At 39.8% G+C, this 23,563-nt stretch overlaps 2 protein-coding genes across 2 annotated transcripts in view; one reads left to right on the forward strand and one right to left on the reverse strand.

Moving 5' to 3' along the window:
• Positions 1-23,563, reverse strand: part of TTC1 (tetratricopeptide repeat domain 1) — a 55,257-nt gene that overhangs the window by 23,241 nt on the left and 8,453 nt on the right. The window lies entirely within an intron of this gene.
• Positions 17,795-18,491, forward strand: LOC118892408 (60S ribosomal protein L13a-like). Its single transcript, XM_036847105.1, has one exon. It carries the CDS (start codon positions 17,829-17,831, stop codon positions 18,438-18,440), a length of 612 nt encoding a protein of 203 aa, XP_036703000.1. The 5' UTR covers positions 17,795-17,828; the 3' UTR covers positions 18,441-18,491.

Raw genomic sequence — 23,563 nt, forward strand, 5'->3', positions numbered from 1 at the left:
CAAGAATATACAATGAGGAAAGGACAGTCTCTTCGATAAGTGGTGCTGGGAAAACTGGACAACCACATGCAAAAGAATGAAAATGAACCACTATGTTATACTACACTCAAAAATTAATTCAAAATGGATTAAAGACTTGAACGTAAGACCTGAAACCATAATACTCTTAGAAGAAAACTAAGGCGGTAAGCTCCTTGACATAGGTCTTGGTAATGATTTTCTGAATCTGACACCAAAAGCAAAGGCAACAAAAGCAAAAATAAACAAGTGGGACTACATCAAACTAAACAGCTTCTGGACAGCAAAGGAAACCATCAACAAAATGAATGGAAGAAAATATTTACAAATCATATACCTGATAAGGCATTAATATCTAAAATACATAAAGAACTCATACAACTTAACAGCAAAAAACCTCAATCTTATTAAAAAGAAGATCTGAACGGACATTTTTCCAAAGAAGACATACATGGCAAACAGGTACATGAAAAGATGTTCAAAATCATTAATCAGCAAGGAAATGCAAATCAAAACTACAATGAGATATCACTTCACACCTGTTAGAATTACTATTATCAAAAAGACAAGAAATAACAAGCGTTGGCAAGAATGTAGAGAAAAGAAATCCCTTGTGCACTGTTGGTGGGAATGTAAATCGGTACAGCCACTATGGAAAACAGTATGGACGTTCCTTAAAAACTTAAAAATAGAACTACCATATGATCCAGCAATTCCACTTCTGGGTATTTATTTTAAGAAAATGAAAATACTAACTCAAAAAGATATCTGCACCCCCATGTTCACTGCAGTGTTGTTTACAATAACCAAGATATGGAAACGATCTAAGTGGCCGTCAATGGATGAATGGTAAAGAAACTGTGGTGTGGGGCTTCCCTGGTGGCGCAGTGGTGGAGAATCTGCCTGCCAATGCAGGGAACACGGGTTCGAGCCCTGGTCTGGGAAGATCCCACATGCCGCGGAGCAGCTAGGCCCGTGAGCCACAACTACTGAACCTGCGCGTCTGGAGCCTGTGCCCCGCAACAAGAGAGGCTGCGACAGTGAGAGGCCCGCGCACCGCGATGAAGAGTGGCCCCTGCTTGCCACAACTAGAGAAAGCCCTCGCATAGAAACGAAGACCCAACACAGCCAAATAAATAAATAAATAAATAAATAACTCAGGAGCTCTTAAAAAAAAAAAAAAGAAACTGTGGTGTTACATACACACACGCACACACACATATATATACATACAACGGAATATTATTTAGCCATAAAAGAGAATGAACTCTTCCCATTTGCGACAACATGGATGAACCTAGAGGGCATTATGCTAAATGAAATAAATCAGTCAGAGAAAAACAAACACCATATGATTTCTCTTATATGTGGAATCTAAACAAAACAACAAAACAAAACAAACAAAAAAAAAAGGGGGGTGGGGTGGGGTGGGGTGGGGTGGGTTTGGGAGAATGGGTGAAGGGGTTTAAGAAAAACTAAAGAAAATTTTTAAAATTCTAAAACAATTTCAATTTGGGTAAAATCAAAACCTTATAAATATTAGGGAATTCATTTGATCAATTTTAAATTCACTCAAAACCACACACACATCCATGTATCACTGGCTAATAACATTCTAACAATGAAATGAAAAGTTGTTTTCACATTAGAAAATATATTAATTCTAGGTAGCATGTTAATAAGTTAAAATAAAAAATTATAGGATCACATGAATAAATGCATCACAGGTCTTAAAGGTCTGGAATATATTTTAAAAAAACAGTTATATCAAAAAAATTCTTTAGAGAAGGGCAACTCATCAAGTTATTAGAGTTTAATGTCCATACATTAACAATTTCAATCTATTTTAACTCTAATTTCAAGCTACTTTCTGGTCTATATCTGCTCTCCAGTGCCAACTTATCAGGAATGTTCCATGAACACAGATGAGTCTTTCAGACTGCCAGATCAGGCTCTTGTGAAGAGTGTGTGAGTGTGTGAGTGTGTGAGAGTGTGTGTGTGTGTGTGTGTGTGTGTGTGTGTATCAGGCTCTTGTGAAGCGTGTGTGTGTGTGTGTGTGTGTGTGTGTGTGTGTGTGTGTGTGTGTTTTAAGAGTTTAATCATTATTTGGTAAATTTAGAACATTAACATTTCAATGAGAAAAGCCTAGAGCCAAGGTACACCCAGAAGGAATTATTGATAAGGGCCAGCCTGAGCAGGCAGCCTGAGAAAAGCTCACGGTGTCTTTATAACTAGGCCTCAAAGTTGAACTGGCCAAGAGGTGAGCTCCAGAACGTATTTCAGAGGCCAATTATTCTAAGGAAGGAATTTTATTTTTTGGTCTGATAAATCACAACTCAGTGACCCATCAAGCAGTAAACCCTGGAAAAAGAGCTGCTGCTTCCACAGATTGTGTAAATTGAGGATTAATTCAAGTATCAATATCATGCTGAATATCTCCCTGGCAACAGCTAAAAATAGCACTTTGAAGAGTAAGCTGTGCTATCTCCCAGCTGTGCCAGGAGACTAACGTGATCCCAGTACAAAGACTAGGATTTATTCTGCTGCCGGAACATACTCTTTTTTCCAAAGGATGGCACGCACACTGTGTAATGTTATGGAATCCAAGGACAGATTTCATCGTGTGTAAGTCTTACTTAGCATGCTAAGTGCCGGCAGTATTCACACATGAGTGAACTGGTAGTGCTGGTATCCTGCTGCATTACTGGGTGCAAATCTTCCAGGTTCTTGTCTAACGTGGTTAGGAGCTCTCTCACATGCCTCCACAATACCTTTTAACACATTGCAGAGACCTCACAGGGAAACATCTGTTCTAGAATTGTATTTCCGTAAGAATGGGGACAGTTCTTACAGGGCTCTAACTCAGTAGTCCTCCCCATCACTAAAAACTCAGGGAGAAATAGTGACATTACCTTGCACTGTAAATCATCACAGAACTGCCAAGGAAAACCTCAAAAAGACAATGCCCTTGATGAATGGAGTTTATTTCAACAGTTATTACCACAACTGCAAACTTTTCAGCCTGGCACTCAAAGTTCACTATAACTTATACCAGTATAGCATTTCATTGCTTAACATCTGCTGTCACATACGTTAGCTCAGCTCATCTGCTTCCCAAGACAATTCTGAGAGATGGGCATGGAGGTATTTACCTATTTTACAGGTTAAAAAAAAAAAATGAAGATTCAGAAATCTTTTATTCTTTGCAACAAACTTCTATTCCAACCTACTCAACCTAATCTCCCATTACTACACAAGTCCTCTCTTCTAGACAGCTGGATCTCTTATTCTTCACTCCATTCTTTTGCTTACCTACCCACCTTGGAATGCCATTGTTTTTCTTCTAGATTTCCCTTCCAGCTGCCCAAACCAAATTTTCCTGTTTTCAAAGTCTAGCACAAACCATATCTCCTCCCCAGGACTACCTTTCACTTCCTTCCCCACATGATCTTCCTTTGAATGTAGACTGTACATAATGCCTCTATTTGGGCAACTCAGTTCTACCTCACAGGTTGTTTTTTAAAATTATAAGAGGACTTCCCTGGTGGCGGAATGGTTAAGAATCCGCCTGCCAATGCAGGGGACACGGGTTCGAGCCTGGTCCGGGAATATCCCACATGCCGCAGAGCAACTAAGCCCGTGCGCCACAACTACTGAGCCTGTGCTAGAGCCCACGAGCCACAACTATGGAAGTCTGTGCACCTAGAACCCGTGCTCCTCAACAAGAGAAGCCATTGCAATGAGAAGCCCGCGTACCACAACAAAGAGTAGCCCCTGCTCACCGCAACGAGAGAAAGCTGGCACGCAGCAACGAGAACCCAATGTAGCCAAAAAAAAAAAATTATAAGAGAATTAAAAAAAGCACTGCAAAAAGTCTGGAATGTTATAAAATGCTCAGATGGTTTCATGGGTTGAAGAACACTGTACATTCCTTAGGCCAGGGCAAGAGGGGCCCATCAAGGTCCTCTTCTGACCGCACCCTTCCTCCTGTGGGGCCCCTTTAGACCATGCTCCAGATTTCTTACCTAAGTTTTCTTAGGCCACTTCTAGGATCTGCGTAAACCTTTGCTTGGATCTATCCCCCTAAGGGTGAACTTTGCTGCAGGTGTACATTATATTCCAGGTGCAATACTTTGTACTCTGCCTTCCCCATACCTGGAATCAGCCATTTCTCCAAGGAGTCCTGGATTCTTTTAGTGGGGAATGGCATTTAGAAACCAAGATCTAGGTGTTACTAGGGAGTCTCTGCTTTTAGGCCCTCTCAATGAAGATACCCATGAAAATACATCTTAAACAAAACAAAAATCCCAAGAGTCAGAGAATACATACAAGTGAAATCTTCTATGTATGTATTCAAGTAAGTGAATACCACACCAACTCCCACAGTGAAAACTCTAGTTCCCGGTAACAGCAATATATTTACTCATTTGCTCTATCCTACAATAAACAAAAAGGTTCAAAATTACTATATGACTATAACTACCTATAACCTACTACGTAAAGTTCAAGATTTCATTGCAGTTCTTTCCGACTTCAGGATATATTCTTCTAAGGGTATACAGCCAGAACATTATGTCCAAAGTTATTGGAATTATCTTCTCTATGTAATCAATTTGATATAGTTATGTTAACATGTAATCAATTTGATATAGTTACATTAATTTGTTTCTGTTTGTAATCCTTTAGGCTTAATTTTCCTTATTCTTTCTGATTTAATTTTAACATTTGAATGTGTAAAATATTTAAACAGTTAAAACTCAATACTATGTGGGACTTTTTTTTTTTTTTTTTTAAAGACACGCTTTTTTTTTTTTAATTTAAAAAACTTTTTGCTTGTGTTGGGTCTTCGTTGCTGTGTGCGGCTTTCTCTAGTTGTGGCAAGCGGGGGCTACTCTTGGTTGTGGTGCACGGGCTCTAGGCGCCCGGGCTTCAGTAGTTGTGGAGCATGGGCTCAGTAGTTGTGGTGCATGGGCTTAGTTGATTTGTGTCATGTGGGATCTTCCCGGACCAGAGGTCGAACCCGTGTCCCCTGCATTGGCAGGCAGATTCTTAATCACTGTGCCACCAGGGAAGTCCCTAGGTGGGACTTCTGATGTGTCTAAATGAGGAGGTTTCCAAACCCTCTAATCCAAAAGCAACTACAAAACTGGACACAAAGATAAAAAACAACCATTTCAGTGTCCTGGAAATTGATTACAGGATTAACAACAAAGCGAATAACACTTATTTTAGGAAAAACTCATTTAGGAAATAACCATGAAAATCTGTGGCATACTTGCTAGAGACTGCTCCCCTTTTTCCTCCCATCATTCAATGTGGTAATTCTAACACCACAAGGTAGGTTGTGAATAACCAGCAGTTTCACTGCTGGAGGACTGACTTGATTCAAAGAAGGTGAAATAATCCATGCCCAGTGGTGTTGCAATCTGAGTGGCAAGCAAACAGGGAAGGCCAGGGGTTCTACTAATCTGTGGTAGCAGTCCCAGTTTGGCAAACAAGGGACCCATGGGTCAGACAAATGTAACAGGAAGATACAAAGAGACAGTCATAGAGGCACTTGACAAGCTCTTCAAATATCCTGGCTGACTGGAGTTGATGTGCACACTTGAGAAGGATGGAGAGGGCTGAAACTATTCATGCATCCTTGTTCTATTAGAAGCCTGTGCACATGTGCTGAGGAAATGCAAGAGGGTCCAATGGGGCAGACCTGAAAACTATCTGAACTTGGAACACACTTCTAAATCCACACATAGATCCAATGACAGCAGGTGGAAGCCGTATCGATTTGATGTGTTTGAACATAACCCCTGACCAGTACTGCATGGCCACTAAACTGTGTGGAAACAGAAGCAACCTCAAGAAGGCCATACTTAAAAATAAAAACAGGAACAAAACCAAAACCCAACTGTGCAGAGCCATCAGTGGCCACACATCCCAGAGGAAATGAATCACACAGCTAAGTCCAGGTAAATTACTAAACAAATAAGCAGACAGGCAAAACAGCAACAACAAAAATAATTGGGGGTGGGGTGGGGGAAGGTCAGACTTTAGAGTTGCTACAATATTACTTAAAATGCCCAGATTCAACAAAAAAAATTGTAAGACATGCAAAGAGACAAGAAAGTTTGACCCACAATCGGGGGAAAAAAACAGTGAACAGAAACATGAGTATATACAGATCATCTGGGGAAGCCCCCTCACCAGTGGGGAGATCAGCTGGGACAGAAGGGGAGCTTTGGGGGCTTGGAGGTAGAGCCCAGCAACCGGTCTGTGGCAGGCAGGACAGAGTGAGACCTACACAGACGGTGCATGCCACAGCCCTGAGCTCCCCAGCCTGAGACGTGTGTCTGCTGGTGCAGATGGGGGCTGGGTGCTGGATCGTGGGGTCTGGAGAGCAGACCCAGGTAGAGGACTGCTGCTGGCTGCGAAGAGACAGCCTGAAGGGATGGGAGTCAGGAGCTCCTCAACCAGGAATGTTCGTGGAAGAAACCTGGGCCGCCACAGAAATGCAGCTCCATGGCTGAGTGGTGCGTGAAGGGTGGGGCTGCCACTGCAGCCTTTCCCCATGCACCAGCCCCTGCCTCCACAGGCACTAGGAGGGGCTCCCGCTTGAGTGGACTTGCGTGCCTGGTTGCCACCTTGGCCCCCTCCCGCCTGCGCAGGCTCATGTGCCCTGGGGGCAGCCTCAGGAGCAGACGCAGGTGGGTGGGTAGCCCACACGCAGAGGTGGGGCTGAAAACACAGCTGAGCCCCAGAGGCCGTGCAACTATGAAAGAACAGCTGAAATCTCTCCTCACGTCTGTGTGAACCACGGATTTACACCCCCGCTGCCAGCTTTGTAAATTCAGCGCCTGCAGAACATCCAAACAGACGAGGGCTCCTGCAGCCGAAACAGGTCTAGCTTTAGCAGCCGTGGGCTTTGTGGGCACATACACACAAGGGGTTGGGCCAAGCCAGAGTCTGAGCTGCTTCCACAGCTCCCACAGCGGGTCCAGGTGCATGATTACTGCAGTCCTATGACCTAACTTCAGTGGATCTCTGCGGGTGCCCTGGTGAAAACAATGCCGCAGAGACACCAGAGCCAATTGCCAGCATACCCACAGTTAAGGCGGGGCCGAGAGCAGTGCCAACAACAGTTTAATTTGTGAGTGCACACAACTGGTGAAGGGTGATGCAGCAGAGCACACTCACAGGTGAACAGCTCCAGAGGAGGAATACTCAGTGGCCTCTCTCTCAGTGGGAGTGCTCCAGTCCTGCCTATCTTGCACCACAGATCAGAAACACACCTCAGAAATGGATCTGGGGGCTTCTACTCCAACAACTGGGTAGCAGACCCTGCCCCTGACAGGGCAGTGACAACCACAGAGCAAAGGGGAGGCCCTGCTCAATATCCAGTGCAGGCTCTGGTCACCACAACATCAGTCACACCTCCTATCAAGGGGATAACAGCCAGCATACACTGAGGAAAGAGGCGGCAGATATTCATACGAAAAAAAGCCCTTGCACCAAAAAATATTAAACCCACACAGGCTACACAGGGATGCTCCCACATAAAAATAGCCCTCCAAGACGTCTGAGGGTCTGGCATCGGGAGGAAGAACCCCAGGGCATTTGGCATTGAACGCCAGCGGGGCTTGAGTGCAGGAGCTCCACAGGGCCAGGAGCTCTTGGAGGGTGCACACAAGGTCTCACATGCGCTGGGACCCAGCACAAAGCAGGGGATATTGATTGGCGGCCCCACCCAATAGCCTGCAGGTTCCAGTGCTGGGATGCCTCAGGCCAAACAACCAGCAGGATAGGAACACAGTCCCACCCATCAGCAGACAGGCTGCTCACAGCCACCTCAAAACACACCCCTTCACACGGCCCTGCCCAACAGAGGGACAAGATCCAGCTTCACCCACCAGGGCGCAGTCACCAGAAGCAAGAGGAACTACTATCCTGCACCCTGTGGAAAGAAGACCACAAACACAGAAAGTCAGACAAAATGACGTGACAGAGGAATATGTTTCAGGCAAAGGAACAAGATAAAAACCCAAAAGAACAACTAAATGAAGAGGAGATAGGCAATCTATCTGAAAAGGAAATCAGAGTAATGATAGTAAAGATGATCCGAAATCTCGGGAAAAAAACGGAGGCACAGACCAAGAATCTACAAGAAATGTTTAATAAGGACCTAGAAGAACCAAACAGCAAACAAACAGAGATGAACAATACAATAACTGAAATGAAAACTACACTAGAAGGAATCAATAGCAGAATAACTGAGGCAGAAGAACGGATAAGTGACCTGGAAGACAGAATGGTGGAATTCAATGCTGCGGAACAGAATAAAGAAAAAAAGAATGAAAAGAAATGAAGACAGCCTAAGAGACCTCTGGGACAACATTAAATGCAACAACATTCGCATTATAGGGGAGAAGGACCAGAAGAAGAGAGAGAGAAAGGACCTGAGAAAATATTTGAAGAGATTATAGTCGAAAACTTCCCTAACATGGGAAAGGAAATGGCCACCCAAGTCCAGGAAGCACAGAGAGTTCCATACAGGATAAACCCAAGGAGAAACACACCTAGACACACAGTTATCAAATTGGCAAAAATTAAAGACAAAGAAAAATTACTGAAAGCAGCAAGGGAAAAATGACAAATAACATACAAGGGAACTCCCATAAGGTTAACAGCTGATTTCTCAGCAGAAACTCCACAAGCCAGAAGGGAGTGGCATAATATACTTAAAGTGATGAAAGGGAAGAACCTACAAACAAGATTACTCTACCCAGCAAGGATCTCATTCAGATTCGATGGAGAAATCAGAAGCTTTAGAGACAAGCAAAAGCTAAGAGAATTCAGCACCACCAAACTAGCTCTACAACAAATGCTTAAAGGAACTTCTCTAAGTGGGAAACACAAGAGAAGAAAAGGACCTACAAAAACAAACCCCCCAAAATTAAGGATATGGTAATAGGAACATACATATCGATAATTACCTTAAATGTGAATGGATTAAATGCTCCACCCAAAAGACACATGCTTGCTGAATGGATCAAAAACGAGACCCATATATATGCTGTCTACAAGAGACCCACTTCACACCTAGGGACACATACAGACTGAAAGTGAGGGGATGGAAAAAGGTATTCCATGCAAATGGAAATCAAAAGAAAGCTGGAGGAGCAATACTCATATCAGATAAAATAGACTTTAAAATAAAGAATGTTACAAGAGACAAGGAAGGACACTATATAATGATCAAGGGATCAATCCAAGAAGAAGATATAACAATTATAAATATATATGCACCCAACATAGGAGCACCTCAATACATAAAGCAACTGCTAACAGCTGTTAAAGAGGAAATCAACACTAACACAATATTAGTGGGGGACTTTAACACCTCACTTACACCAATGGACAGATCATCCAAAATGAAAATAAATAAGGAAACACAAGCTTTAAATGACACAATAGACCAGACAGATTTAATTGACATTTATAGGACATTCCATCCAAAAACAGCAGAGTACACTTCTTTCTCAAGTGCGCACGGAACATTTTCCAGGATAGATCACATCTTGGGTCACAAATCAAGCCTCAGTAAATTTAAGAAAATTGAAATCATATCAAGCATCTTTTCTGACCACAACGCTTTGAGATTAGAAATGAATTACAGGGAGAAAAACATAAAAAACACAAACACATGGAGGCTAAACAATACGTTACTAAATAACCAAGAGATCACTGAAGAAACCAAAGAGGAAACGAAAAAATACCTACAGACAAATGGCAATGAAAACATGACGATCCAAACCTATGGGATGCAGCAAAAGCAGTTCTAAGAGGGAAGTTTATAGCTATACAAGCCTACGTCAAGAAACAAGAAAAATCTCAAATAAACAACCTAACCTTACACCTAAAGGATCTAGAGAAGGAAGAATAAACAAAACCCAAAGTTAGCAGGAGGAAAGAAATCATAAACATCAGAGCAGAAATAAATGAAATAGAAACAAAGAAAACAATAGCAAAGATCAATAAAACTAAAAGCTGGTTCTTTGAGAAGATAAACAAAATTGATAAACCATTAGCCAGACTCATCAAGAAAAAGAGGGAGAGGACTCAAATCAATAAAATCAGATGAAAAAGGAGAAGTTACAACAGACACCGCAGAAATACAAAGCATCCTAAGAGACTACTACAAGCAACTCTATGCCAATAAAATGGACAACCTGGAAGAAATGGACAAATTCGTAGAAAGGTAGAACCTTCCAAGACTGAACCAGGAAGAAACAGAAAATATGAACAGACCAATCACAAGTAATGAAATGGAAACTGTGATTAAAAATCTTCCAACAAACAAAAGTCCAGGACCAGATGGCTTCACAGGTGAATTCTATCAAACATTTAGAGAAGAGCTAACATCCATCCTTCTCAAACTCTTCCAAAAAATTGCAGAGGAAGGAACACTCCAAAACTCATTCTATGAGGCCACCATCACCCTGATACCAAAACCAGACAAAGATACTACAAAAAAAGAAAATTACAGACCAATATCACTGATGAATATAGATGCAAAAATCCTCAACAAAATACTAGTAAACAGAATCCAACAACACGTTAAAAGGATCATACACCATGATCAAGTGGGATTTACCCCAGGGATGCAAGGATTCTTCAATATATGCAAATCAATGTGATACACCATATTAACAAATTGAATAATAAAAAACATATGATCATTTCAATAGATGCAGAAAAGGCTTTTGACAAAATTCAACACCTATTTATGATAAAAACTCTCCAGAAAGTGGGCATAGAGGGAACCTACCTCAACATAATAAAAGCCATATATGACAAACCCACAGCAAACATCATTCTCACGGGTGAAAAACTGAAAGCATTTCCTCTAAGATCAGGAACAAGACAAGGATGTTGTCACTCTCACCACCATTATTCAACGTAGTTTTGGAAGTCCTAGCCATGGCAATCAGAGAAGAAAAAGAAAAGGAATCCAAATTGGAAAAGAAGAAGTAAAACTGTCACTGTTTGCAGATGACATGATACTATACATAGAGAATCCTAAAGATGCCACCAGAAAACTACTAGAGCTAATCAGTGAATTTGGTAAAGTTGCAGGATACAAAATTAATGCACAGAAATCTCTTGCATTCCTATACACTAATGATGAAAAATCTGAAAGAGAAATTAAGGAAACACTCCCATTTACCACTGCAACAAAAAGAATAAAATACCTAGGAATAAACCTACCTAGGGAGACAAAAGACTTGTATGCAGAAAACTATAAGACACTGATGAAAGAAATTAAAGATGATACCAACAGATGGAGAGATGTGTCATGTTCTGGGATTGGAAGAATCAATATTGTGAAAATGACTATACTACCCAAAGCAATCTACAGATTCAATGCAATCCCTATCAAATTACCAATGGAATTTTTTACAGAACTAGAACAAAAAATCTTAAAATTTGTATGGAGACACAAAAGACCCCGAATAGGCAAAGCAGTCTTGAGGGAAAAAAACGGAGCTGGAGGAATCAGACTCCCTGACTTCAGACTATACTACAAAGCTACAGTAATGAAGACAGTATGGTACTGGCACAGAAAAAGAAACATAGATTAATGGAACAAGACAGAAAGCCCAGAGATAAACCCACGCACCTATGGTCAACTAATGTATGACAAAGGAGGCAAGGATATACAATGGAGAAAAGACAGTGTCTTCAATAAGTGGTGCTGGGAAAACTGGACAGCTACGTGTAAAAGAATGAAATTAGAATACTCCCTAACACCATACACAAAAATAAACTCAAAATGGATTAGAGACCAAAATATAAGACCAGACACTATAAAACTCTTAGAGGAAAACATAGGAAGAACACTCTTTGACATAAATCACAGCAAGATCTTTTTTGATCCACTCCCTAGAGTAATGGAAATAAAATCAAAAATAAACAAATGGGACCTAATGAAACTTAAAAGCTTTTGCACAGCAAAGGAAAGCATAAACAAGACGAAAAGACAACCCTCAAAATGGGAGAAAATATTTGCAAACGAATCAATGGACAAAGGATTAATCTCCAAAATATACAAACAGCTCATGCAGCTCAATATTAAAAAAACAAACAACCCAATCCAAAAATGGGCAGAAGACCTAGACATTTCTCCAAAGAAGACATACAGATGGCCAAGAAGCACATGAAAAGCTGCTCAACATGACTAATTATTAGAGAAATGCAAATCAAAACTACAATGAGGTATCACCTCATTGTATACACTGGAATATTACTCAGCCATAAAAGGAACGAAATTGGGTCATTTGTAGAGACATGGATGGATCTAGAGACTGTCATACAGAGTGAAGTAAGTCAGAAAGAGAAAATCAAATATCGTATATTAATGCATGTATGTGGAACCTAGAAAAATCGTACAGATGAACCAGTTTGCAGGGCAGAAGTTGAGATACAGATGTAGAGAACAAATGTATGGACACCAAGGGGGGAAAGCCGTGGGCGGGTGGGGATGGTGGTGTGATGATTGGGCGATTGGGATTGACATGTATACACTGATGTGTATAAAATTGATAAAAAAAAAAAAAAAAAAGAATACCCAGGGACTTCCCTGGTGGTGCAGTGGTTAAGAATCTGTCTTGCAATGCAGGGGACGCTGGTTTGATCCCTGGTCAGGGAACTAAGAGCCCACATGCCGGCGCGCCACCACTAGAGAGCCCATGTGCCACAACTACAGAGCCCACGTGCTCTGGAGCCCACGCACAACTAGAGAGAAGCCCGTGAGCCACAACGAAAGATCCTGTGTGCCACAGCTAAGACCTGATGTGGCCAAAAATAAATAAATAAATAAAAATTTAAAAATTAATTAAAAAAAAGAATACCCAGCAAGGCTCTCATTCAGATTTCACAGAGATATCAAAATCTTTACAGACAAGCAGAAGCTAAGAGAATTTAGCACCACCAAACTGGCTTTACAACAAATGCTAAAAAAACTTCTCTAGGTTGGGGGAAAAAAAAACAACAAAAAAAGGGCCATAACTAGAAACAAGAAAATCACAAATGGGAAAGCTCACTGGTAAACGTAAACATGTAGTAACAGCAGGAAATCATCCACACACAAATAGGCTATCAAAACCAGCAACCACAAGAAGATGAGAGTACAAATGCACAAAATGGGAACTGCATTTGAAAATAAGAGCCCAGCAACTTAAAACAACCTTTTATGTATATAGACTGCTATATCAAAACCTCATGGGAACTGCAAACCAAAAAAACTACGATACACACACAAAAAAGAAAAAGCAACCCAAACACAATACCAAGGATAGTCATCAAATCACAAGAGACCTACAAAAACAAAAAGACCTGCAAAAATCAAAAACAATTAAGAAAATGGCAATAGGAATGTACATATCAATAATTACCTTAAATATATATAAAAAAATTAGAAATGAAAAATGAGATGTTAGAACTGACACCACCGACTATACTACAAAGCTACAGTCATCAAAACAGTATGGCACCAGCACAAAAACAGAAATATGTATCAATAGAACAGGAAAGAAAGCCCAGAGATAAACCCATGCACCTATGGTCACCTAATCTATGACAAAGGAGGTAAGAATACACAATAGAGAAAAGACAGTCTCTTCAGTAAGTGGTGCTGGGAAAACTGGACAGCTACACATAAAAGAATGAAATTAGAACACTCCCTAACACCATACACAAAAATAAACTCAAGGGGTTCCCTGGTGGCACAGTGGTTGAGAATCTGCCTGCCAATGCAGGGGACATGGGTTTGAGCCCTGGTCTGGGAAGATCCCACAGGCCGCAGAGCAACTGGGCCCGTGAGCCACAACTACTGAGCCTGCGTGTCTGGAGCCTGTGCTCCACAACAAGAGAGGCTGCGACAGTGAGAGGCCCATGCACCACAATGAAGAGTGGCCCCCGCTCACTGCAACTGGAGGAAGCCCTCGCACAGAAACGAAGACCCAACACAGCCATAAATAAATAAATAAGTAAATAAATAAATAAACAAACTCAAAATGGATTAAAGACCTAAATGTAAGGCCAGACACTATAAAACTCTTGGAGGAAAACACAGGCAGAACACTCTTTGACACAAATCACAAGAGCTTTTTTGATCCACCTTCTAGAGGAATGAAAATAAAAACAAAAATAAACAAATGGGACCTAATGAAACTTAAAAGCTTTTGCACAGCAAAGGAAACCATAAACAAAATGAAAAGACAACCCACAGAATGGGAGAAAATATTTGCAATCAATGTGACCGACAAGGGATTAATCTCCAAAATATACAAACAACTTATGCAGCTCACTATCAAAAAAAACCCCAAACAACCCAATCAAAAAATGGGTGAAATATATAAATAGACATTTCCCCAAAGAAGACATACAGATAGCCATACTAAGTGAAGTAAGTCAGAAGGAGAAAGATAAATATCATATGATATCACTTATATGTGAAATCTAATAAAAAATGATACAAATGAACTTATTTACAAAACAGAAACAGACTCATAGACATAGAAAACAAACTTATGGTTACCAAAGCGAAAAAGGGGGTGGGAAGGGATAAATTAGGAGTTTGGGATTAACATATACACACTACTATATATAAAATAGGTAACTAATAAGGACTGACTCTATAGCATAGGTTACTCTACTCAATATTCTGTGGTGACCTATATGGGAAAAGAATCTGAAAAAGAATGGAGATATATATATATATATATATATATATATATATATATATATATATATATATATATAAAACTGATTCACTTTGCTGTACACCTGAAACTAACATAACATTGCAAATCAACTAAACTCCATAAAAATTTTAAAAAATTAAGATGCTGATGTTAAAACAAAAAGCAGCTATAAACAATTTGTTGAAAAAATTAAAAGGAATGTGTTTAAAGACTTAAATGAGCATGATGACAATGATTAAAAAAGAGAATCATGAAAAAGGGACAGAAATTTTTTTAAAAAAACAAAACAAGAAAACAAAGATGAAAAGTTCAATAACTGAAATAAAAAATTCACAGATGGGCTCAACAGATTTGAATTGGCATGAGAAATAAGTAAACTTGAAGTTAGAGCAACAGACATCCAATGTGAAGAACTAAAGGCAGAAAAAAGATGGAAAAAAATGAACAGACCCTTCATAATATATGTGATAAGAGTCCCATAAGAAGAGAGACAGAACAGATATTTGAAAAAAAAATGACTGAAAATCTCAAAACCGTGGTGAAAAATGTTAATCTAAAGATCCAAGAAGCTCGGTGAACCCCAAGTATGTAGATCCGTATCTAGAGACACCAGAGTCAAATTATTCAAAGACAAAGAGAAAATCTGAACACAACGAAATTAAAAACAACTTATCAGGTATAGGGGAACAGCAAAACTATTAATACCTGATTTCTTACCAAAAACAATGAAGGCCAGAGGCAGTGTAATGACACATTCAAAATGGTAAAAGAAAAAAAGACTGTCAATCAACAATTAGATATTTAGCAAGACCATACCTCAAAACGAAAGCAAAATAAAGACATTCACAGATAAAGACAGAGAGAATTTGCTGCTACCATACCTGCCTTACAAGACATACTAAAGAAGTCCTTTGGACTGAAAGGAGATGGCAAATTTTCATGAAGAAATGAAGATCATTAGAAATGGTAAATACATCAAAGGCTCTATATATACGTTATTTTCTTTCTTCTTTTAATTTCTTTAAAAGGCAGAAAAATTTATAAGATAGTAATTATAACACTATATGGTTGGGTTTACAAAATATATTGATATAATATATGATGATGGTAGCACAAAGGAGCGGGGAGGAAATGGAGCTATACTGAAGCAAAGTTTCTATTTTTTACTGGAATTACGTAGTATTAAAGTAGACTGTAATAAGATGCATAATGTAAACCATAGAGCAACCACTAGGAAACTTTGGCTAAGAAACAGATGGTTAAAAAATCAGAAGTATTAAAATGATACACTAAAAAAATTAACACAGAAGAAGGCAGTGAAAGAAACAGGAATAAAAAAGACATGAGACATGCAGAAGACAAAATGGCTGATATAAATATAACCATGTCAATAGCACAATGTGAATGGACTAAACACTCTAACCAAACAGCAGAGATTGTCAGACTGGAATCAAGAAGATCCAACCATATGCTATCTATAAGACACACTTTAGATTCAAAGACACAAATAGAGTGAAAATAAAAGGATGTAAAAAATATATCATGCAAACAGTAACCATAAAAGAGAGAGTGGCTGTCTTAGTCAGCTTGGGCTGCTATCAACAAAAGTACCAAAGACTGGTGGCTTTTAACCAACAAACATTCTGGAGGCTGGAAGTCTAAGATCAAGGGACTGGCAAATTCACTGTCTGGTGAAGGCCTGCTTCCTGGATCATAGAGGTATTCTCACCATAGCCTCACATGGCAGAATGGTCAAGGGAGCCCTCTTTGATCTCTTATTAGGGCACTAATCCCATTTATGAGTGCTCTACCCTCATGACCTAATAATTTCCCAAAGGCTCCATCTCAATACCATCACATTGGGAGTTAGTTTTTAAGATGTAAATTTTGGGAGGATTAAAACATTCAGTCTATAGCAGTGCCTATAGAAGTATGAGACAAAATAGTTTTTAAAAAAAGAAATATTGCTAGAGAAAAAAGGAACATTTCATGATGATAAAGGAGTCAATAACTCAAGAAAATATAACAGCTATAAGTGTATATGCACTTAACGACAGTTACAAAATACACAAAGAGGACAAATTGCCAGAACCTCAGAAACTTCCCATGTGCCCCTTACAAATCTGTAATACCCTCTCTCTCACCCCAAGCTCATATCCCCAGGCAAATACTCAATTTGTTCTTCATAACTTAACTTGAAGGATAATTTATGGATTATTGACTGAGGTTAGCATAATTCTAAGAATTTGTAATATTCATTTATGCTTGCCACATTGGGGGAAATGTGTCCAAAAATGACTCTTAAGAGATCTTAGAGGTTCCAGACCCCTAAGCATTTTGCCGTCTACACTCACGTTGAATTCTGACTTAGCTACAACTAACACTTTGAGTGCTTCTATGTGCTAGTCATTTAATCCTTACAACAACTTTGTGAGACAGGTACTATTATTATCCCACTTTACATCAAGTTAAATGATGGAGCTAGGACAGATCTGTCTAACCTTTTATGCTTTTAACCACAAGACTGTATTGTCTTCCACAGGTATGGAAATAAAGTAATTGTTCGCAGGAAGAAGTAACTGAGCAAGGCACAGGAACTGCTGCAAAAAGGTAATAAGCACAGAGCTTATATGTTTCACTGTCCTAAAGAAAAAATGACTTTAAATTCCCTTGCTACCAAGAATTAGGGCACTTAAAAAGAAGATGACACTGCTCTAGAACATGTCATCAAGTCCCAGAGATCTGATGTTTAGTCATTCTGAGGTAGAGGTTTATGTTAAAAATAAACCTCTACCTCACTGAATCAGGGACTTGCACCACAGGTCTTGGGTTTTTCTTCTATAGTTAATCCAAGGCCATTTTCCACTGAGTTAGCAAAATGGATTCCTTGCCGATGGATGAATTCAATCTGCAAGTGTTTAAAACTTATTCTTTGCCCTTACAAATACAGGGATGCTCGGGATCTTTTATTTTATTCTGTTTTCCAGGAAATTATTTTCTTGCATCATCGGGTAAAAGAAATTCACATGCTTTCCCAGGCGGCTGCTGAAGATGGCGGAGGGGCAGGTCCTGCTGCTCGATGGCCGAGGCCATCTCCTGGGCCGCCTGGCGACCATCGTGGCCGAGCAGGTGCTTCTGGGTCAAAAGGTGGTGGTTGTGCGCTGGGAGGGCATCAACATTTCTGGCAATTTCTACAGAAAGAAGTGGAAGTACCTGGCCTTCCTCCGCAAGCGCATGAACACCAACCCCTCCCGCGGCCCCTACCACTTCCGAGCCCCCAGCCACATCTTCGGGCGGACAGTGCGAGGCATGCTGCCCCACAAGACCAAGCGAGGCCAGGCCGCTCTGGACCAACTCAAGATGTTTGAGGGGATCCCGCCACCCTATGACAAGAAAAGGCGGCTGGCGGTTCCCGCCGCTCTCAAGGTTGTGCGTCTGAAGCCTACGCGGAAGTCTGCCTACCTAGGGCGCCTGGCTCATGAGGTTGGCTGGAAGTACCAGGCAGTAACAGCCGCCCTGGGGGAGAAGAGAAAGGACAAGGCCAAGATACATTACCGGAAAAAGCAGCAGCTCACGAGGCTACGGAAGCAGGCCGAAAAGAACCTAGAGAAGAAAACTGACAAATTCACAGAGGTCCTCAAGACCCATGGATTCCTAGTCTGAGCCCAATAAAATTGACTGTTTATTCTTCATGCTTGGCCTGGCCTGCCCTTCCTCCATCACCACCCTAAGATGTGGGGGACCCCCAGGGGCTGCCATCCAGGTGCCACAGGCAGCCTGGGGCTTAGAAGACTGGATGTAGCAAAGGGGCCTTAGCCACTGCTGTTTAAGAAAGGCCTTTTTAAAAACTTTTAAAAAGTTATAAGGGCTGTGCAGGCGTAATTTGCCTGTGACCTATTCATTCATGAGAGTTTTAGGACATGGGCAGCTGGAACAACCAGTGCTGTCCTAATACTGGCAAAAGTGAGCTGGAAGACCTAATTTGAAGGGACCCCCACATCCCTTACAGGGAGTCTGCGTAAGCTTCCCACGTGGTCGGATACTATACTCTGCAGCTGTTAGGATGTGAGAGAATGCTTGGGCAGCATGAGTCTGGGGTTCTAAAAGGTGTTTATGGAAGGGAAGTACAGCCCAAGGGGTCACAGGCATAGCCCTTGTGTTAGTCTTCCCTATATTTTGTGAGCCAAAACTAATAATTTATTTTTAAAGGAATAAAAAAAGAAATTCACATGACATGGGGAACACTACTTTCTTAAAGATGAAAAAATTGAAATATATCGCAGAAAACCATCTCAACAGCATGCTTCTTACTTCTATACTAATCAACTCTCCAGTTATTTTGAAATTTTATTACCACACAAATCTCTGGTGTCCCAGTCTGAGTCTAAGTGAGGTTCTCTGTTTTGACAAATAATGCCACTATAAACTAAGTTAGGTTTTAAATGATTCTCTGACAAACAGGAAGAAGGTAAGCATTTCAGAAAGGATACAAACTTGGTCTTCTTAGTTGATACTAAAATTTAACTAGATCACTGAGGCAAAGATGGACTTTTAAAAACAGTGCTGGGAGAAGTTGGTAGTCATTTGGAAAAAGATAAAATTAGATTGCTATGTCACACCATACACAAGAATAAACTCCAAGTGGACTGCAGGCCTAAATGTAAAAAGTGAACCCATATAAGTACTAGAAAAAAACAGGTGAATTCCTTTTTAAGCTCAGTTGTTGGAATGGCTTTCTGTGACTCAAAATCCTAGAGAACTCCAACTGATATAACTTTAAATACTGGCGTAACCTGGCAAAAATGTCAGAAGGTGTTCACCCATTCCCTTATCAATCATAAAACAACCCCTCTCCACCAGAGACCCTCTCAATGAAGTGGCTGGCTAGGGATATTCCCTATACTTTAGGTCAGTGAACACAACATAAACACACTTGACTTGGAACTTAAAAGTGTATATCCCTTCTATCATTATTTCATTATTAAATGATAAAAATTTGCACTTGCAAAAAATTTTTTACATTAAAAAAATCTTCTCTTAACACCTTACTGACCGGGGGATTTTTGCAGAAACTAACGCCTGTGGCCAGCAATTTGTTATGTAAGTGAACACTGAAACAGCCGCATTTGAGTAAATATCAACAACTTTTTTTGCACTTTATTTATTTGAAACTTTGTACATGTCTTACTAAAGCATTCTAATATTTTGTTAGCACGTGATAGGCAGTACATCAGGCACCTCCGTGCAGGGGAACAGAACATCTATTACAAATATACCGGGTTTCACTGCACTTTTCCCTGGAAGAGCAGACTCTACACTTTCTGGCAGCATTTTTTTTTTTAGTCCTGTAGGTATTATTTCCTCTAGAAAATGTTCTTTTATTTTACCTGATAGTCGACAAGGTGGATCTTTGCGGGGGGCTCTTTTAGAAATGCCACAAGGACTAGGTGCGGGACTACCACTGCATTCACCAGCATGGTCAGTTACCCATTCCCCAGCTACTGCTAACAAAAATTGCTTGTAAGTCATTTTATTCTGTGCATTAAAGCTACAATAAATCTTAAACGCACTGAATAAACCGCAATTACTCAAATAGAAACCCACTTTCTTATACCATTTTCGAGTTTTCTGGAAGATACTGAAGTTTGCCAGATATTGATCAGACTGACCAACTCCTTTCATATATTTATTATACTCTGATATACAAGTGGGCTTAGTTATCTGATGGCCAGTCCTCCTGTCTTCCTTTCCTGTAGATGCCATGGAGGCGTCAGGAATAGTTGTCACCATGCAGACTAGCCTCTTGTCTTTCCATAGAAGAATCACTTCTCCCTTCCATAAGAATGTCATTTCTCCCCCTGTAGGTTTTTAGATTTCTCCTTTAATTGGTTTGGTAGACCACGATTCTCTCTTATAGCCCCACAAACTCTGGTTTTATTTTTCAACAATATTTCAGATGTGGACACGCTGTTGTAAATCCCAAGGTTGCATAAATATCCAGTTTCACTTTCCCTAACCATGCTGACCAGAATTCCATATTTTGTAAGTTTTCTGGGATTACAGGTTTTGAATATGCGTCATCCTCTCCACTTTCATTGCCCCATCAAGTGATAGCTCTTGTTTGGGTATATAGATCGACTGAAACTTAGGTAGAAAATAATCCAAAAGAGGTTTAACTTTTGAAATTCTGTCTGCAGGAAGTGGAGATTCCGAGTTATCGTTAAAGTGAAGAAACGTCATTATTTCTTCGAACCTTCTTCTCGTCATAATCTTTGGAAAGACGGGTGTTTTATGTAAGGGATCAGTCGATCTATATTCTTTCCAGTGTGATTTTCTTATTTGTCCCATCAAAATGATTATTTCAAGAAACTTCTTCATGTCACTATTGGTCACATCAGTCCATTTTAAAGCCTCATCATGCTTTTTATATGATTTTTCATTCTGTTGGTGATTCAAGTTTGTTTGAGAAGCGACCAACTCGAAAAAGTCATTACCAAAAATTGTTATTTCACTAACACTTTGTGGGTGATTATATTCAACAATTACACCTGACACACCTGTAAAGTCTTCTAATTTTCGTGAAATGTTATCTAAAACCCACTCTTCTGTAGACGCAAAGGAGCATTCTCCAGCACTGTAAGTTTCATTTTCACTTTCTGTGTTAGAATCAATCACTAAGGTTTTTTGTCTTTTTATTGGTCTAATACTGACATCATCTGAATCAGAACTATACTCTGAAGAACTATCATCTTCTGAGACACTAGTATATATGTCGCTCGGACAATAAGAGAAAGTATCTGCATAAAATTCACTGAAAAATTCTTCATTCAAAACTTCACGATGCGTCATTTTTGAAAATCTTATGGTAATAAATTTGCGTTTATAATATACACAAGGTTGGAACAAAAACCTAATGGAGCAAAATGTGAATGATAACGGCAATCATAAATTGTGTAATGAACCCTTGATCAATTTAAGCTCTAACAACTTAGCATGGTGATGTTAATTAATTGTATCATTCTCTAAAAACATATTGATACATCTCTGGTCAATAAAGTTCAGGTAACAAAAACGTATTAATATGTCTCCGGTCAATAATGTGTTAATTAAATAAATCTACAGTGAGCATGTGTTTAATAGACAACAGGGAGAAAAACAAGAGGTTCACATCAGCAAGTTAATTTCCATACTGTAACTCTATCAGCAGCTATCTGCTTCCCCCTGCAGCTTTGTAAAGTAACTGCTACAAAACAAAACTTGGCACAAACTTTTCAAGCCAAGCACAGTAAGCAGAGATCAATCACATCTGGGTAAAAAGGATGATTTAAAAAAGCTACACACTTGCTAAAAGGCTGGAAAGTGGAAGCATATGCAACAAAACTTTCTGCTTCAGTCCTATTTAGGTGGGATAAGGAAACCTCAAACTGAAAGGGCTAGGGACACCAGTCCTACAAATTATTCTGAAGGGAATTCTTTATCATTAAAAAGGGAACAAAAGCTTCAGTTTTGTTTCCTTTGAAATCAGACATCACTTGCTTTACACATATAGACACACTTGCTCTTTCCACAAGTCATTTTTACTAGTCCACTAGGAGTCTGGAGGGAGAATCTCTAGATTTCAGTTGTAGTTAGAACCTGACTCTCATTAAGTCTTACCCTTCTGAGGAAAGATGACTGATCTTAGAAATACTTCCGTGTTTCTTAACTCAGAAAATCCCATCTCCCAAAACTCAATTTAACAGAAGTAAATTTTCTTATTTTGGTACAGCTTAATTTCTGCCCAACTCTTTCTTTAAGTTTTTTAGACCTTGAGCACAGATCAGGGTAAAAGAAAATATCCTATTATTAAGCTCTTCTGATGTTGGATGGAGTCACTATACAGGTTAATCAATACTTCTTGTTTTGGAAGCTTAGTCATCTGTGTCCATCTAGCCCTCTGTCTCCCAAAGTGTGGCCACAGTTCTACATGAACCAAAATGACCTGGGAGATAAGCAACAAGGATTTACTGTATAGCACAGGGAATTATATTCAATATCTTGTAATAACCTATAATGGAACATAATCAAGAAAAAATATAACTGAATCATTTTGCTGTATACCTTAAACTAACACAATATGTAAATCAACTATACTTCAATTAAAAAAAAAAAAAACAAAACCTGAGGATGCTTATTAACAAAGTAGATTCCCGGCTGCCACCTCACAAGTCTGTGGTATCAAACACTTCTGAGGGCTTTGCATGTTTAGTAAGTTTCCTGTGGTTCTTAGACACAATTAAGTTTGAGAACCACTGATATACACGAAGAGATCTTCCTTAATAAACACCGGAAACACTGAATGTCACTTTAACTTTTCCATCAGCAGATAACTTCCAAATGTTTTAGGCTAAAACAACCCTTACTTCCCCTGGTTTCAACTCAGAATCAGAAATCTAAGGTCTCTTCCTTAGAGACTGTCATACAGAGTGAAGTCAGAGAAAAACAAATATTGTATATTAACGCATATAAGTGGAATCTAGAAAAATGGTACAGACGAACCTGTTTGCAAGGTAGAAATAGAGACACAGATGTAGAGAACAAACGTATGGACACCAAGGGGGGAAAGCTGGAGTGGTGGTGGTGGTGGTGGTGGTGGTGGTGGTGGTGGTGGTGGTGGTGGTGGTGGTGGTGGTGGTGGTGGGATGAATTGGGAAATTGGGATTGACATGTATACACTAATATGTATAAAACAGATAACTAATAAGAACCTGCTGTATAAAAAAATAAATAAAATTTTTAAAAAAATC

Source organism: Balaenoptera musculus, chromosome 3 (assembly GCF_009873245.2).
Source record: "Balaenoptera musculus isolate JJ_BM4_2016_0621 chromosome 3, mBalMus1.pri.v3, whole genome shotgun sequence".
Lineage (NCBI taxonomy): Eukaryota > Metazoa > Chordata > Mammalia > Artiodactyla > Balaenopteridae > Balaenoptera > Balaenoptera musculus.